The 14,907-nt window shown below is 43.1% G+C and overlaps 1 protein-coding gene across 2 annotated transcripts in view; it reads left to right on the forward strand.

The window, feature by feature from the left end:
* LOC144686616 (endoplasmic reticulum junction formation protein lunapark-B-like) overlaps window positions 1-14,907 on the forward strand; it is a 103,381-nt gene that overhangs the window by 60,140 nt on the left and 28,334 nt on the right. For both annotated transcript variants that reach the window (XM_078552049.1, XM_078552050.1), the window contains exon 7: window positions 1,395-1,478. In XM_078552049.1, the coding sequence (XP_078408175.1) occupies window positions 1,395-1,478 (84 nt within the window). The remainder of the gene's footprint in view (window positions 1-1,394; window positions 1,479-14,907) is intronic.

A 14,907-nucleotide genomic window follows, 5' to 3' on the forward strand; every position in this document is an offset into this window, starting at 1 on the left:
ATTAGCGAGCCAGATAGATTTTGATGACAGTCTATTCATTACATGGCCACCATTACTGATGCTGGCATTTTAGTCCAGATTTTTATTTAATTAACTGTATTTAAATTCCCTAGCTGCCATATGGGATTTGAACTTGTGTCTCTAGTCAAATAACATAACTACAATGCTACCATGCCCCCATTAAGCCAAAAGGCTATTTTGCTAGCTCTAGAAGATAATTTGGAGCTTTTGTGACTCAACTATTATTATCTTTCATCAATATTGGTGCATCTCCTTTGCAATTTTCCTGACTGCCCAGCTTCAAGTCATGCTCAACTTGTAGTCAGGCCTCATTGGTAGCTACTACATGCTACTCTTAAAGCTGAATTTGTGCTTCTATCTTATCTGTTTTATTTCTTAATCCTGCGTGCATTTGTGAACAGAGCTCTCATTTTGCTAACTTTTCCTATCTACAATATGTCTTGATGGTATTTTTCTCTCATTTTTTGACTTGATACACATTTTTTGCTAATGCTCTGTTCATTGCTGTGCAGGAAATTTAGTATACACTTACTTCTCAACACTCCTTTATTTTTAATGGGTCTTTATTATTCCCATAACCTTTTCTATTCCCAGGATATTTGTTACCTTTGTCACTTATTGTACTCTGACCTTCACTATTATCCATCCTTTTACATGATAATGGTTGGGTCACAAAAACTCCAAATGGGAAAAGGATTAACTTTTTAAAAACAGAAGCATATTCATACTTGCAAAATTATTATAAAATTTAATTTGTGTTTCCAGCTACCATGTTCTGTCACATTCAACAATGGTGTATGCAGGATAATTTTATCTCATGTCTTCCCTGGAACAGATGTCTTCATGAGCTATTAATTCTAGGGCTTATGTTAGAAAATCACGACTGTGCCAATTTTACACTGACTAGCTATTTCACCATGGGAAGAATCACAGCTGAGCCTCATCCTGTCCTCATTAAACGTTCATACAAATGCATTTTGGTCAAGAGTGCCAGATAATTTCTCCACCCTCTTCCCCTCCCCAACCAAGAGGTATTGAGTGCATTGAAGTGCCCCTACTGCTGCCTTTTATTCAGCAAACACTGCAAGGCTCAGATGCTCACTGGACAAAGTTACTAAATCTTTTAAGTTTTTAATAAAAATCAAATATTCGAAGTGATGTGAAGAGTACCAGCCAGAGTTGACATGGTCATTGTTGCCACATCTAATATAGTTTCCATAGGCAAGTTTTCAATAAAGCTCCTGCTGCATTTGACTCTTTTGAGCTTATATATTGTCTTTTGCAGTCTATTAACATTCAAACCAACACTGTATCATTATGCTACAAATATGACCAAACTTTGAAATGTAACTCTAATACATGTTTCCAAATAGCTTGAAGAAGTCATGGAAAAGGAGACATACAAGAATGCCAAACTAATTTTGGAGAGGTTTGATCCAGAATCCAAGAAAGCTAAAGTAAGTGTTTAAAGCTGGAAATATGTTAGGACTGGAGAGAAATGCATTTTTGTCTTTCTTTGTTGTTGATTGTGAAAACAATAGTTTCACGCTGTGGTAATTTTTCATTTAGTTAATTTGTTGTCATTAAAACAGAATTAAACATTTGAATGCCTGTTAAGAATGAGCTATTATGCAATTCAACAGGATTGGAAAGTTTGAAGTTGGCACATGAATTTCATTTCTATTATACAAGAATTGTCCTGTTTCCATTGGGCTAAAATAGGTTAAACCAATTTTTTCATATTAAGCTTTTACTTCAAAGTTTTTTGCACAAAAATTGTCATGTTTTCTAAAGCCCAGCAAAGGATTAAAAAAATTGTAGGAGAAAATGTAATGAGAGTAAATTAGCAAGAAATGTAAAAAGTTTATAAGAATTACTCCAAGAATGTGGAAAGGAAGTGAGTAGCGAAAGTATATGGCGATCCCTGAAAGACTGGGCTAGGGGAAATAATGGCCCAAATCTTCCGATATGGGAAGAGGCCTCTGACTCCACTTAGGTTGCTGATGAGCCTTCAGATTCTGAGGGGGGAGGTGATGGCGTAGTGGTATTGTCGCTGGATGAGTAATCCAGAGACCCAGGCTAATGCTCTTTCAATCCTGCCACGATGGTGGAACTTGAATTCAATAAAAATCTGGAATTAAAAGTCTAATGATGACCATGGAACCACTGTTGATTGTTGCAAAAACCCATCTGGTTCACTAATGTCCTTTAGGAAATCTGTCGTCCTTATTTGGCACACATGTGACTCCAGGCCCACAGCAATGTGGTTGACTCTTAATTGCCCTCTGAAATCTGGGCGCCAGTGCCAAAACTGGGAGAGCTGCCTCACAGACTAGTCAAGCAACAGCTTGACATAGTCATCGTCAATGTCCCAGACACCATCAACACCATCCCTGGGTATGTTCCTGACCCAGCAGAGTCAGCACAGTGGTATACAGGAGGGAGGGAATTGCCCTGGGAGTCCTCAGCATCGACTCCAGACCCCATGAAGTCTCATGGCATCAGGTCAAACGTGGGCAAGAAACCCTATTGCTGATTACCACGTACCACCCTCCCCTCAGCTGATGAATCAGTGCTCCTCCAAATTGAACATCATTTGGAGGAAGCACTGAGTGTGGCAAGGGCGCAGGATGTACTCTGAGTAGGGACTTTGATATCCATCACCAAGAATGGCTCTGTAGCACCACTGCTGACCAAGCTGGCCGAGTCCTAAATGACATAGCTGCTAAACTGGTCTGCAGCAGCTGGTTAGGGAACCAACAAGAGGGAAAAACATATTTGACCTCATCCTCACCAACCTGCCTGCCTCAGATGCATCTGTCCATGACATTATCGGTAGGAGTGACCACCGCACTCCTTGTGGAGATGAAGTCCCGCCTTCACATTGAGGATACCTTCCATCGTGTTGCGCGGCACTACCACTGTGCTAAATGGGATAGATTCCGAATAGATCTAGCAACTCAAGACTTGGCGTCCATGAGGCTGTGGGCATCAGCAGCAGCAGAATTGTACTCGAACACAATCTGTAACCTCATGGCTTGGCATATTCCCACTCTACCATTACCATCAAGCCAGGGGATCAACCATGGTTCAATGAAGAGTGCAGGAGGGCATGCCAGGAGCAGTACCAGGCATACCTAAAAATGAGGTGTCAACCTGGTGAAGCTATAACACAGGACTACTTGCATGCCAAACAGCAAAAGCAGCAAGTGATAGAGCTAAGCAATCCCACAACCAACGGATCAGATCTAAACTCTGCAGTCCTGCCACATCCAGTCGTAAATGGTGGTGGACAATTAAACAACTCACTGGAGGAGGAGGCTCCACAAATATCCCCATCCTCACTGATGGAGGAGCCCAGCACATCAGTGCAAAAGAAAAGGCCGAAACATTCGGAACAACCTTCAGCTTGAAGTGCCAAGTAGATGACCCATCTCGGCCTCCACCAGATGCCAGTCTTCAGCCAATTTGATTCATTCCACGTGATATCAATAAACGGCTGAAGGCATTGGATACTGCAAATGCTATGGACCCTGACAATATTCCGGCAATAGCACTGAAGACTTGTGCTCCAGAGCTGCACCCCTAGCCAAGCTGTTCCAGTACAGCTACAGCACTGGCATCTACCCGGCTGTGTGGAAAATTGCCTAGCTATGTCCTGTACACAAAAGCAGAACAAATCCAACCCGGCCAATGACTGCCCCATCAGACAATATCCAGGCTTGAGCTGACAAGTGGCAAGTAACATTCGTGCCACACAAGTGTCAAGCAATGACCATCTCCAACAAGAGAGAATCCAACCATCGCACCTTGATGTTCAATGGCATTACCATCACTGAATCCCCCACCATCAACACCCCTGGGCTTACCATTGAGCAGAAACTGAACTGGACTAGCCATGTCGATACTTTGGATACAAAAGCAGGTCAGAGGCTAGGAATCGTGCGACGAGTAACTCACCACCTGACTCCCCAAAGCCTGTCCATCATCTGCAAGGCATAAGTCAGGAGTGTGATGGAATACTCCCCACTTTCCTGGATGAGTGCAGCTCCCACAACACCCAGGAAGCTTGACACCATCCAGGACAAACTGCCTGCTTGATTGGCACCACATCCACAAACACTCCCTCCCTCCACCACTGACGCACAGTGGCAGCAGTGTGTACCATCTACAAGATGCTTTGCAGGAACTCACCAAGGCTCCTTAGACCGCACCTTCCAAACCCACGACCACTACCATCTAGAAGGACAAGGACAGCAGATAGATGGGAACACCACCACCTGGAAGTTCCCCTCCAAGTCATTCACCACCTTGACTTGGAAATACATCGCAGTTCTTTCACTGTCGCTAGGTCAAAATCCTGGAACTCCCTTCCTAACAGCACTGAGTGTACCTGCACCACATGGACTGCAGCGGTTCAAGAAGGCAGCTCGCCACCACTTTCTCAAGGGCAACTAGGGATGGGCAACAAATGCTGGCCCAACCAGCGAAGCCCACATCCCATGAATGAATTTTTAAAAATGCAAAGGTGGGTGGGAAAGTAAGCTGTGAAGAGGGCACAAACAATCTACATAGGGATATAGATAGGTTAAGTGAGTGAGCAAGAAGATGGCAGATTATAATGTCTAAAAAGTAGAACCAGATCATTCAGGAGTGAGATTAGGAAACACTTCTACACACAAAGCTTGTAGAAGTTTGGAACAATCTTCCACAAAAGGCAACTTATGCATGACAAATTTAAAACTGAGATTAATGGATTCTTGTTAACCAAAGATATTCAGGGATATGTGGCAAAGATGCATAATGTAAAAACAAAAAACTGCAGATGCTGGAAATCCAAAACAAAAACAGAATTACCTGGAAAAACACAGCATGTCTGGCAGCATCGGTGGAGAAGAAAAGAGTTGACGTTTTGAGTCCTCATGACCCTTCAACAGAACTGAGTAATATTAGGAGAGGGGTGAAATATAAGCTGGTTTAAGGTGGGGGGGTGGGGGGAGAACAAGGCAGAAGAGAGATACGGAAATCCTGTCGGAGAGCAGAGCAGTACTTCTTCAAGGTAGGCATTTCTTGAAGAGGACTGAGTGGCAGTCAATTAAACACAGAGATAAAAACAAAAAAACTGCGGATGCTGGAAATCCAAAACAAAAACAGAATTACCTGGAAAAACTCAGCAGGTCTGGCAGCATCGGCGGAGAAGAAAAGAGTTGACGTTTCGAGTCCTCATGACCTTTCAACAGAACTGAGTAATATTAGGAGAGGGGTGAAATATAAGCTGGTTTAAGGTGGGGGGCTCTGCTCTCCGACTGGATTTCCGTATCTCTCTTCTGCCTTGTTCTCCCCCCACACCCCCCCACCTTAAACCAGCTTATATTTCACCCCTCTCCTAATATTACTCAGTTCTGTTGAAGGGTCATGAGGACTCGAAACGTCAACTCTTTTCTTCTCTGCTGATGCTGCCAGACATGCTGAGTTTTTCCAGGTAATTCTGTTTTTGTTTTGGATTTCCAGCATCTGCAGTTTTTTGTTTTTATCTGTGTTTAATTGACTGCCACTCCTCTTCAAGAAATGCCTACCTTGAAGAAGTACTGCTCTGCTCTCCGACAGGATTTCCGTATCTCTCTTCCGCCTTGTTCTCCCCCCACCCCCCCACCTTAAACTAGCTTATATTTCACCCCTCTCCTAATATTACTCAGTTCTGTTGAAGGGTCATGAGGACTCAAAACGTCAACTCTTTTCTTCTCCGTCGATGCTGCCAGACCTGCTGAGTTTTTCCAGGTAATTCTGTTTTTGTTTAAGATGCATAATGTCCTGGATAAGTATAAGTTCTTTCATTTTTAAACACTTGCCCGGTGTGGGGGTGGGCTATGGGGGTGGGGGATGGGAGGGGGGGGTTGTTCTTGAGCCCACAAGCTCTGAAACTAGCTTTCATTATGGTGGTAAAAACAAAAAACTACTGTGGATGCTGGAAATCCAAAACAAAAACAGAATTACCTGGAAAAACTCAGCAGGTCTGGCAGCATCGGTAGAGAAGAAAAGAGTCGACGTTTCGGACTTAATTTAGTACGCACAGATTTTTGTAGTGTCCAATCCGAGTGTTTATGTGGCTCGTCCACGTTATGTCTTAACTCCAGGAAACCACATCCAAGGGCAGTGAGGAAACCGCAACCAAGGGCAGTGAATCAGGTGGAAGCGGAGCTCTGGGATGACTGATCTTGATTTTCAGTAGGAAACAAACAAAATTTAGGCAAGCGTGGAAGTTCGTCACTTAGGTATTGATGAAACTGGGTAGCCGATGACATGGTTAGTCGTCCGAAGACCTACCCTGAATTACATCATCTGAATGTGTGTTACCTTTATTAATTACTTTTACATTAACCCAGGAAAGGCCACATTAGTTAACATAGTTATAATTAACGCCGTGTAACCACTATCCAAACAGTTAAACAAGGTAAAACCCACCATCATTATGCCAGACTATACAAGTTCATTTAACCCTTATGTACAAATTATCCACCTTACCCGCCCACCGGGGATCAGGCGTTGGACTTCCCACCCTGGAGACATACAATACCCATCTCGTAGAGCCTCTCCGTCCTTCAACTTGGGTCTTGTGACATCTCTTCGGGTGGTCTCTTTGAAACGATCCTCTGACTACTGGTCTCCAAAGATTTGCAAAAGTTCCAATGTCAGGGAGATCGTCAGTCTTGAAGTAAGCTGGGCGAAGGATTTGTACTTATCGATCTTCAGGAAACGCATGAGGCTGTCATTCTTGTCGAACCACTTCCCTCTCACACCCATGACGAATCCGAAGTATTCTACTGACTCGCCGCCGGTCAGTTCCAGTATCTCCTTCTCAAGATGTTGGTATTTGTGCTCTTTTTCGGCCCAAGCTTTCTCCAGCGATTTGTTATTATCTTTGAAACGTACTGTCACATCCACCACCGCGACTACTCTGTCTTTGACGAGGACTAGATCTGGCTTCCAAAGGGACCCGTCCTTTCCGAAGAGCCTCTGTTCTAGGTGAGATGTCCAGCCGTATTTGGCGATGAACTGCTGTAAGCGGTCCAGGATTTTGTTATGTCTTTTGATTCTTGCATTTTTCACAAACGGACAGCTGCCGGAGATGTGAGCCAGTGATTCGAATGGGGCCTCGCATCTCCTGCAGGATTTGTTATGGTGTTGTCTGCCTCGGTTTAAGGTGGATCTCGTTGGGTAGAGATTGCACCGCAGTAGTAAACTGTTGATGAGTCTGGATTGTTTAATGTTGAAACAGGTTTTCATCCAGGAATTAAAGGCGTAGTCGTTTGCGTAATACTTGACGCCAGTTCCTTGGCATTGGAGGTTGGCCCACTTTAAATATTCAACCTCCCTCCAAGCCGCGTATCTATTGATGGGTTTGGACCTTTGGGTAGTATCCGTCCTTCCCATATTGATACCGATTTCATCCACGCCATCACCTTCATTCGCCCCTCTTGGACCTCCACTATCCTTGAGGGCTTCTTCGATCTCTCTGAGTACTTTGAGGTTCCTCAGGGATTCGATTGTTTGTTTATTATCAATTCCGCTGAATTCAAATGAGGCCTCTATCACTGCGTCCAGTGAGCTCTCCAACGCCTCTAATTTTCGGATGATGGCGGACGGAATCTGGACTTCAAGCCTTGGCATGGCTAGCCCTCCATTCCTGTTACTGCTGTATAGTAGACCGTCCGTCGTATGTGGCGGAAGGTGTAGAATTTCTTTGGTTCCGTTCTTGATATATTGGTCCGGTTTGACTAGTGTATTCTGTGAGACCTCTGCGAGGATCAGGTGGAAATATATTCTGGGTATCATGCGTTTTGAGGATTTCGATCCTCTGGATAGGCCGAAGAGCTGCCTTCTTCAGATTCTCTATCCACATACCGATTCTGGGTCCCCATTGCTCCTCAGTTACTCCTGCCCATGGGTCGATTCTGGCACCCTGGTATTTCTCCGTCTCTCCTGGTGGTATGTAAGAGATCGGACCTCCTTTCAGCTGCCAGTTCGCTCTAGTGTTGTACAGGAACGTCTTCCGTTTGTGGATGAAGTGGAAGCCTTTGGTCTTCCCGGCATTCATCTCCAATCCCGTTTTTTGGCAGAAGTCCTGTACAATGGCCAAGTTCTTGGTCATGCCGGCATAGGAGTCGCTGAGCAAGGCAATGTCATCAGCGAACACCAGAGCTGAACAACACATCTTAGCTCCCCTAAAGGGCAAGTGGACGCCCAACTGTGCCTCTTGTAGGGAGCTGATGAGAGGATCCATAGCGATATTAAATAGTATCGGTGATAACGGGTCACCTTGTTTGACCCCTCTCATGACGTTAATGGGTTTTGTTCTTCCGTCTTTACTTTCAATGTATGTATCTGTGTCCGTATACAGATCTGTTATCATGTTTATGAATGTTTCGGGCAGCCTCACTCTTTGCAGTGCTTTTATGAGCATTTTATGCCCTACGGAATCAAAAGCTTTTGCCAGATCTACGAAGACAACGGCCAGCTCTTTCCTGTTGCGTTTCGCCCCTTTCATGATATTACTGAGAATCGTTATGTTCTCATTGCAACCAGGAGTTGCCACCAGACCAAATGTGGACTCGAAACATCGACTCTTTTCTTCTCCACCGATGCTGCCAGACCTGCTGAGTTCAGTAATTCTGTTTTTGTTTTCATTATGGTGGCCCTCCTTTGGAAATTTTATTAGTACTTGCATATGCCCCACTATCAAACTTGAGCAGCCTCGAGGAACCACATGTTCCTATGTGCTTATACAGTACAAATACTTCTACCGTATGATTCCTAGATCAATATATTTCTGGACCAACAAAAAACATTGGTAGATTTGGCTCTGAGAAATAAATTTGGGCAAATAACTGATTTTAGAGTAGAATAACTGGAAAGTAGTGACCAAACAACAGTTGACCCTTAATCTATTTAGTCACTTCAGAATTCTCATTAAACTTGTCATACATGACTTGCCTTTAACAAATCTATGCTGACTGTCTTCATTAACTGAAGTGTTTTAAATGCTCATTAATTTTTTCTTGAATTACAGATTCTAAGTGTTTTCCCACAACTGACTAATTGCTGTATAGTTTTCCTTCTCTCCTTTCTTGAATACAGTTGTAACATTGAAAATTGCATGCTCAAGCAGTATTTAGATAATTGTGGCCAAAGCCCCTGCTGTCTTCCTCTGACTTCTTTTAACAGCCCCAAAGCAGATGCCATCTGACTCACTGACTTATCTACCTTTATTCTGTTAATTTTTTCAGTTGTTTCCTTTTCTGCAATTGCATCTAACAATAGTTGTGTAACCACCTATAGTATACCTGCATTTCTACTTCAAAGTAGCTATTTAGTATGTTTGCCGTGCCTTCATTTTCGCAATCAGAGTCAATTCTGACAATCCTATCCTCTTGACCTTTTCTCCTATTCTTTTATGCTTATAAGAGCCTTTTCTATTTCTTTTTCTATTAGCTGGTGGTCTTTTTTAATTTTTATGTAGCCCTTTAATGTCAATATCTTCCTGTTAAAGTTTCTGTATTCCTCACAATTTTCTTTAGCATCTTTAGCACTAACTTTAACACGCACTCATGTTTAAGTTTCAGTTCGGTTTTATTCAATTTATCCACAGATCTCGATTCTTTGATTCCCCTTTTCACCTTTATTGGAATATGTTTTTTTGTAGGTTATTCATCTAATTGAACAATTTCACTGCTGGTCTCTCGATCTGTTTGATAGCATTTCTGTCCAGTTAGCTTTGACCAGATCCTTGCTTATCTAGCTTAACTTTGCCTTTTACCAGTCTAGCAAGCTTTATTTTAACAATTCATTGCCCTTTTTTATTCTTGTGTTCAACTGTTGTGTGATCTCTACTTTCTACTTATTCTATCCTAAAATCAGCTATTTGCCCAAATTTATTCCTCAGAACTGAGTCGATCAATGGTTCTTGTTGGTCTAGAAATATATTGAGCTAGGAATCAGACCTTAATTTACTCTAAAGAGTGTCTCCAACTTGAACATGTGCATTACCTTTATTTCAGTTTTTGTTAGAGTTATCATTCCACATTTTTGATCATAGGAACAGGAGGAGGCCATTTAACCCCTTGAGCCTGTTCCACCATTCAATGAGATCATGGCTGATGTATGATCCTGTTCCCAACTCCTGGACTCCCCACCCAGCAAACATAGTTTCTCCATATCTACTCCATCTGTTCTTCTTACTTAATTGTTCTTGCATATCTCTCTTTCACCTGCATTGCTTGGGGATCTGTAACACACACTAGAATTGTACCATTTCATTTCTTTATTCTGAGCACAACCTGAAGGACATTATTAAATTCTGGTGCACCTGTTCTATGTTTTTTTTGTTCAGACCTTAGTCACATTGGAGCAATATATTATACAGTAGCCACAGTTATCAATGTTTCCAGCTTTTCCATGTTTTTAGAATGATTTCTGATTTACATTCATATCGCTCAAACCTGATTCCAGTGTTTTAGAGCATTGACCATTATTCTGTTTCCTGATTTTTGTGCTATAATATTGATTTCCTTTGCTCCTTTCTATAGCAGTGTTTTTAGTCATTCTCTACCACATGTTCTTTTTTCCTTTTTTTGATACATCAGTATCTCTCCGCTGCACTCCTTTGTTACATTGCCATCTTGCCCTGCCTTTCACTTTTCTTCCCTGTCCTTTGCCTGCGGTGTTCCCTCTTTCTTGTTTTGACACCTTCTATTCTTACCATCCTGAAAATTTTAATTTCACTTCCTTTAATGTACGAATTTTAATCCAATCAACTGCACTATTTAGTCTCGTAACAAATACATTGATACATATTCAGTTTAAGTGAAACCATCCCAGCCAAACCCCTCCTTCCTTCAAAAATTAGCCCGTTATCTGAGAGATCTGAACCTTTCCTTCATTTGCCATCCCCAAAACTATGATTTTGCTTACCTTATCTATTTCTCCCTATCTGATGCAGTGTGTAGCGACCACTCTGTAGTCTTTGTGCCACAATTTGTTTCTGAGTCCCTGAAACTGATATTTTCTATGCTTTTTGTACTCATTTCTGCGCTACAGGCATCGATGGCAAAGCTGGCATTTATTTCATAGTGCTGCCTTCTTGAACTACTGCAATCCATCTTAAGTTATTCCTACAATGCAGTTGGGTATGGAGGTCCAGGATTTTGACCTCGGGAAAATGAAAGCACAACAAGAAGTAACTAAGTAGGGACAGAGGGGAGCTTCAAGGTGTTGAGGTTTCCATGCAATTGCTGCCCTTGTCTTCTGAGGGGTGAACACCCAGAGTTTGGAAGGTGGTGACTTGCTGCAGTGCACCCTGGCCTGTTTGGGCTGGATTTTACTGTCGGCGAGTGGGGGCAGGGTCTGCTCGCCGACGTGTAAAATGACGCGAGTTGATGTCGGGCGGAACTCCTGCCCCGCCCCATTTAAATTTTCAGGAAGGCAGGGGCGCAGCAAAATGAGCTGCGTGCCCACTGGCCTGTCAATGACCAATTGAGGCCATTAACAGAGCAATTAAAGTAATTAGTGGACCTGCCCGTCCAACCTTAAGGTTGGCGGGCAGGCCAGGAGTCCCAGCGTGAACTAGAAAAATCATGAAATCTCATCCACAGGCGGGATGAGGTTTCATGTAGGGTTTTAAATATTTTAATAAAGTTTTTTTGGAAATTATGAACATGTCCCAACTCATGTGACATTGTCACATGAGGGGACATGTTAGGGAAATTTTATTTTTCTTTTTTGAGCTTTTTCACAATTTGAGCCAATCTCCCTGAGGCAGCACTTAGCCTCAGGGAGATGAGTGTGCTCTTTCATGCGCATGCACAAAAGAGCGCACTCTCGATTTTAGGCATTCCCCCCGCCTGCACAGGAAGTGCATAGCGTTTCCCTGCGGACATCACGCTGAGTGGGCCTTAATTGGCCCACCCACGTAAAATGGCGCTGATCGTAAGTGCACCCGCACGCACCCGCCCATCAATTCAGCCCTATATCTTGCAACTAAAGTACAGCAGTAGTGGAGGAAGTGGATGTTTAAAGTGGTGGTTGAGGTACCAATCAAGCAGACTGTTTTGTTTTGGATGGTGTCAAATTTCTTGTGCGTTGTTGCACCTGTGCCTTTTGAGAGAAGTGGAGAGTGTTTTGTACCTCATAGATAGATGGGAGGCCTTGGTGAGTCAGGAGGTGAACCACCTGCTGCAGAATACTAAATCTTTGATCTGCTGTATTTGATATGGCATATATGTAGCTGGTCCAGTTGAGTTTCTGGTCAATGATACATCCCCAGGATGTTAATGGTGAGGTATTAAATAATGGTAATGCCATTAAACGTCAAAGGATGAGGTTAGGTGTTCTTTTGTTAGAGATGATCGTTGCCTGACGTGTGTGTGGAGCGTATCTTACTTGCCATATATCAGCCCAAGCCTGAATATTGTCCAGGCATTGAATGTGGGCATGGGTTGCTTCATTGTCTGAGGAATTGTGAGTGAAGCCAAACACTCTGCATAAAGACCCGTTTTTGATATTATCAACCAGGGAAGGCCATCGAAGAAGCAAAAGATGTTTGGGTCTAGGTTGATGATCTGACGAACTCCTGCAGCAATGTCCTGGGGCTGTGATGATTATCCACTGACAAACCCATTCATTTTCCTTTTGTGTTTTACATGACTCCAGCTAGTGGTGGGCTCTTTATACACCCCACCGATTCTCTTTGGGCTCCTTTAGACCAGGGCTCTGTGGTGCCATACTCAATCAAATATTGCCTTATTGCCAAGGACTTTCACTCTCACCTCACCTCAGGAATTCAGTCCTTGTGTTCATCTTTGCTGTAAGGTAGTAATAAAGTCTGGAGCTGAGTGATCCTGGCAGAACCCAAACTGTGCATCAGTAAGCAGCTTAATGGTAAGTGCCATTTAGTAATATTGGTTCCTTTTGTTGCTTTGCTGATGATTGAAAGGGCTGATGGGGCAGCAATTCTGAATTGGATTTGTCCAGCTTTTTGTGGACAAGAAATACCTAGGCAATTTTCCACATTGTCTGGTAGTTGCCAGTGTTGTAGCTGCACTGGAACAACTTGGCTAGGAGTGTTGCTGGTGTTGGAGTGTAGGTCTTCAGCATCATAGCTGGGATGCAGTTTGAGCCAGTAGCCTATGTGCCCAATGTGCTCAGCCGTTTCTTTCACTTATGAAGCGAATTGAATTTCCTGAAAAGCTAGCATTTGTGAGGAGGCCAGAAGGCATCATTTTCTCAACATTTCCGGCTGAGGATAGTTGCAAATGCAGCAGCCTTGTCTTTTCCACTTGTGCTGGGCTCTGCCATCATTGTGGATGGGGATGATCGTGGAGCCTCCACCTTCTGTTAATTGTCCACCACCATTAGCAGCTGGTTGTAGCAGGACTGCAGAATTTTGACCTGATCATTGATTGTTGGATTGCTTAGCTTTGTCTGTAGCATGCTCATTCTGCTGTTTAGCATGCATGTAGTCCTGTGCTGCAGTATCACTGGGTTGACATCTCATTTTCAGATATATTTGGTGCTGCTCCTGGCCTGATCATCTGCACTCCTCAATTAACCAGGATTGGTCATCCAGTTTGGTGATGGAGGAGTGAGGAATATGCCAGGTCATGGTTACAGAGTGTCATGGTATGCAATTCTGCTGTTGCTGATGACCCACTGCTTCACAGACACCAGATTTTGAGCTGCTAGATCTGTTCTTTATCACCATTCAGATAGATTGTGACATAATAGAGGATGTCTTCAGTGTGAAGACAGGACTTGGTCTTCACATGGACTGTGTGGTGGGCACTTCTGCCAACCCCATCATGGACAGATGCATCTGTGACACATGGATTGTTGAGAAAGGGTTAAGCAGGTTATTCCGTCATGTGGCTCTCTCACCATTTGTCGCAAGCCCAACCTGACAGCCATATCCTTCAGGATTTGGCCAGCTTGGTTAGTGGAGGCACTGTCAAGCCACTATTGATGATAGATATTGACACCTGGGGTATATGCTGTGACCTTGCTTTGTCCAAGTGGTGCTCAACAAGCAAGAGTGCTGATTCACAAACTGAAGGGATTAGGGGTGGTGAGTATGTGGTAATCAGCAGCAGGTCTGCTTGCCCATATTTCACCTCATGCCATGAGACTTCACTGGGTCGATGTTGAGGACTCCAAGGGCTACTTCCAGCTGACTGTATACCACTGTGCCCCCAACGTCTGGCGGGTCAGGATGTATCCAGGGATGATGATGGGCGAGTCTGAAATATTAGCTAATGTGTATGGTTCTATAAGTATGACCATGTTTATGCTGTTACTTCACTAGTATATGGGACGGCTGCCCCAGTGTTGGCACCATTCATCAGATGTTGGTGGGGAAGAATTTAAAAGTCTTCCGGTAATCTTTTGCTCCCTATGCCATTGTATTGCTGCTGCATATCCTTCTTTGAGTCATTGCCATTATCTGCTTTCTACGTATCAAGAACAATGTATCTATTAGACAATTCTGGAAGTCCAAGGAACTCTTACGCCATCCATTTTCAACACCTCTCTTGTTCATTCTGCTGAGTGAATTATGTTTGGATTAAGATATAAGATAAAATAAAGATAAAGAAGGATTTTAAAAACATTTAAAATATGTGCATTTCTTTGTATCTTGATGGAAAAACTTAACATGCTAAAAATATAAAATTACCTTTTCAGGGCCACTGAGGCTGTTAGTAATTATGAAGTAGTATGCTATTTAAAAACCAAGTTAACACCTCATTCAACAAGCTATCACTTTTTCAGGGGTTTTTACAGCGAGATTAACAGCTTGAATGATTTTTTTCAATTCAATTGACTTGCCATTGATTGCAA

The sequence above is a fragment of the Cetorhinus maximus genome, chromosome 11 (genome assembly GCF_964194155.1).
Source record: "Cetorhinus maximus chromosome 11, sCetMax3.hap1.1, whole genome shotgun sequence".
NCBI lineage: Eukaryota > Metazoa > Chordata > Chondrichthyes > Lamniformes > Cetorhinidae > Cetorhinus > Cetorhinus maximus.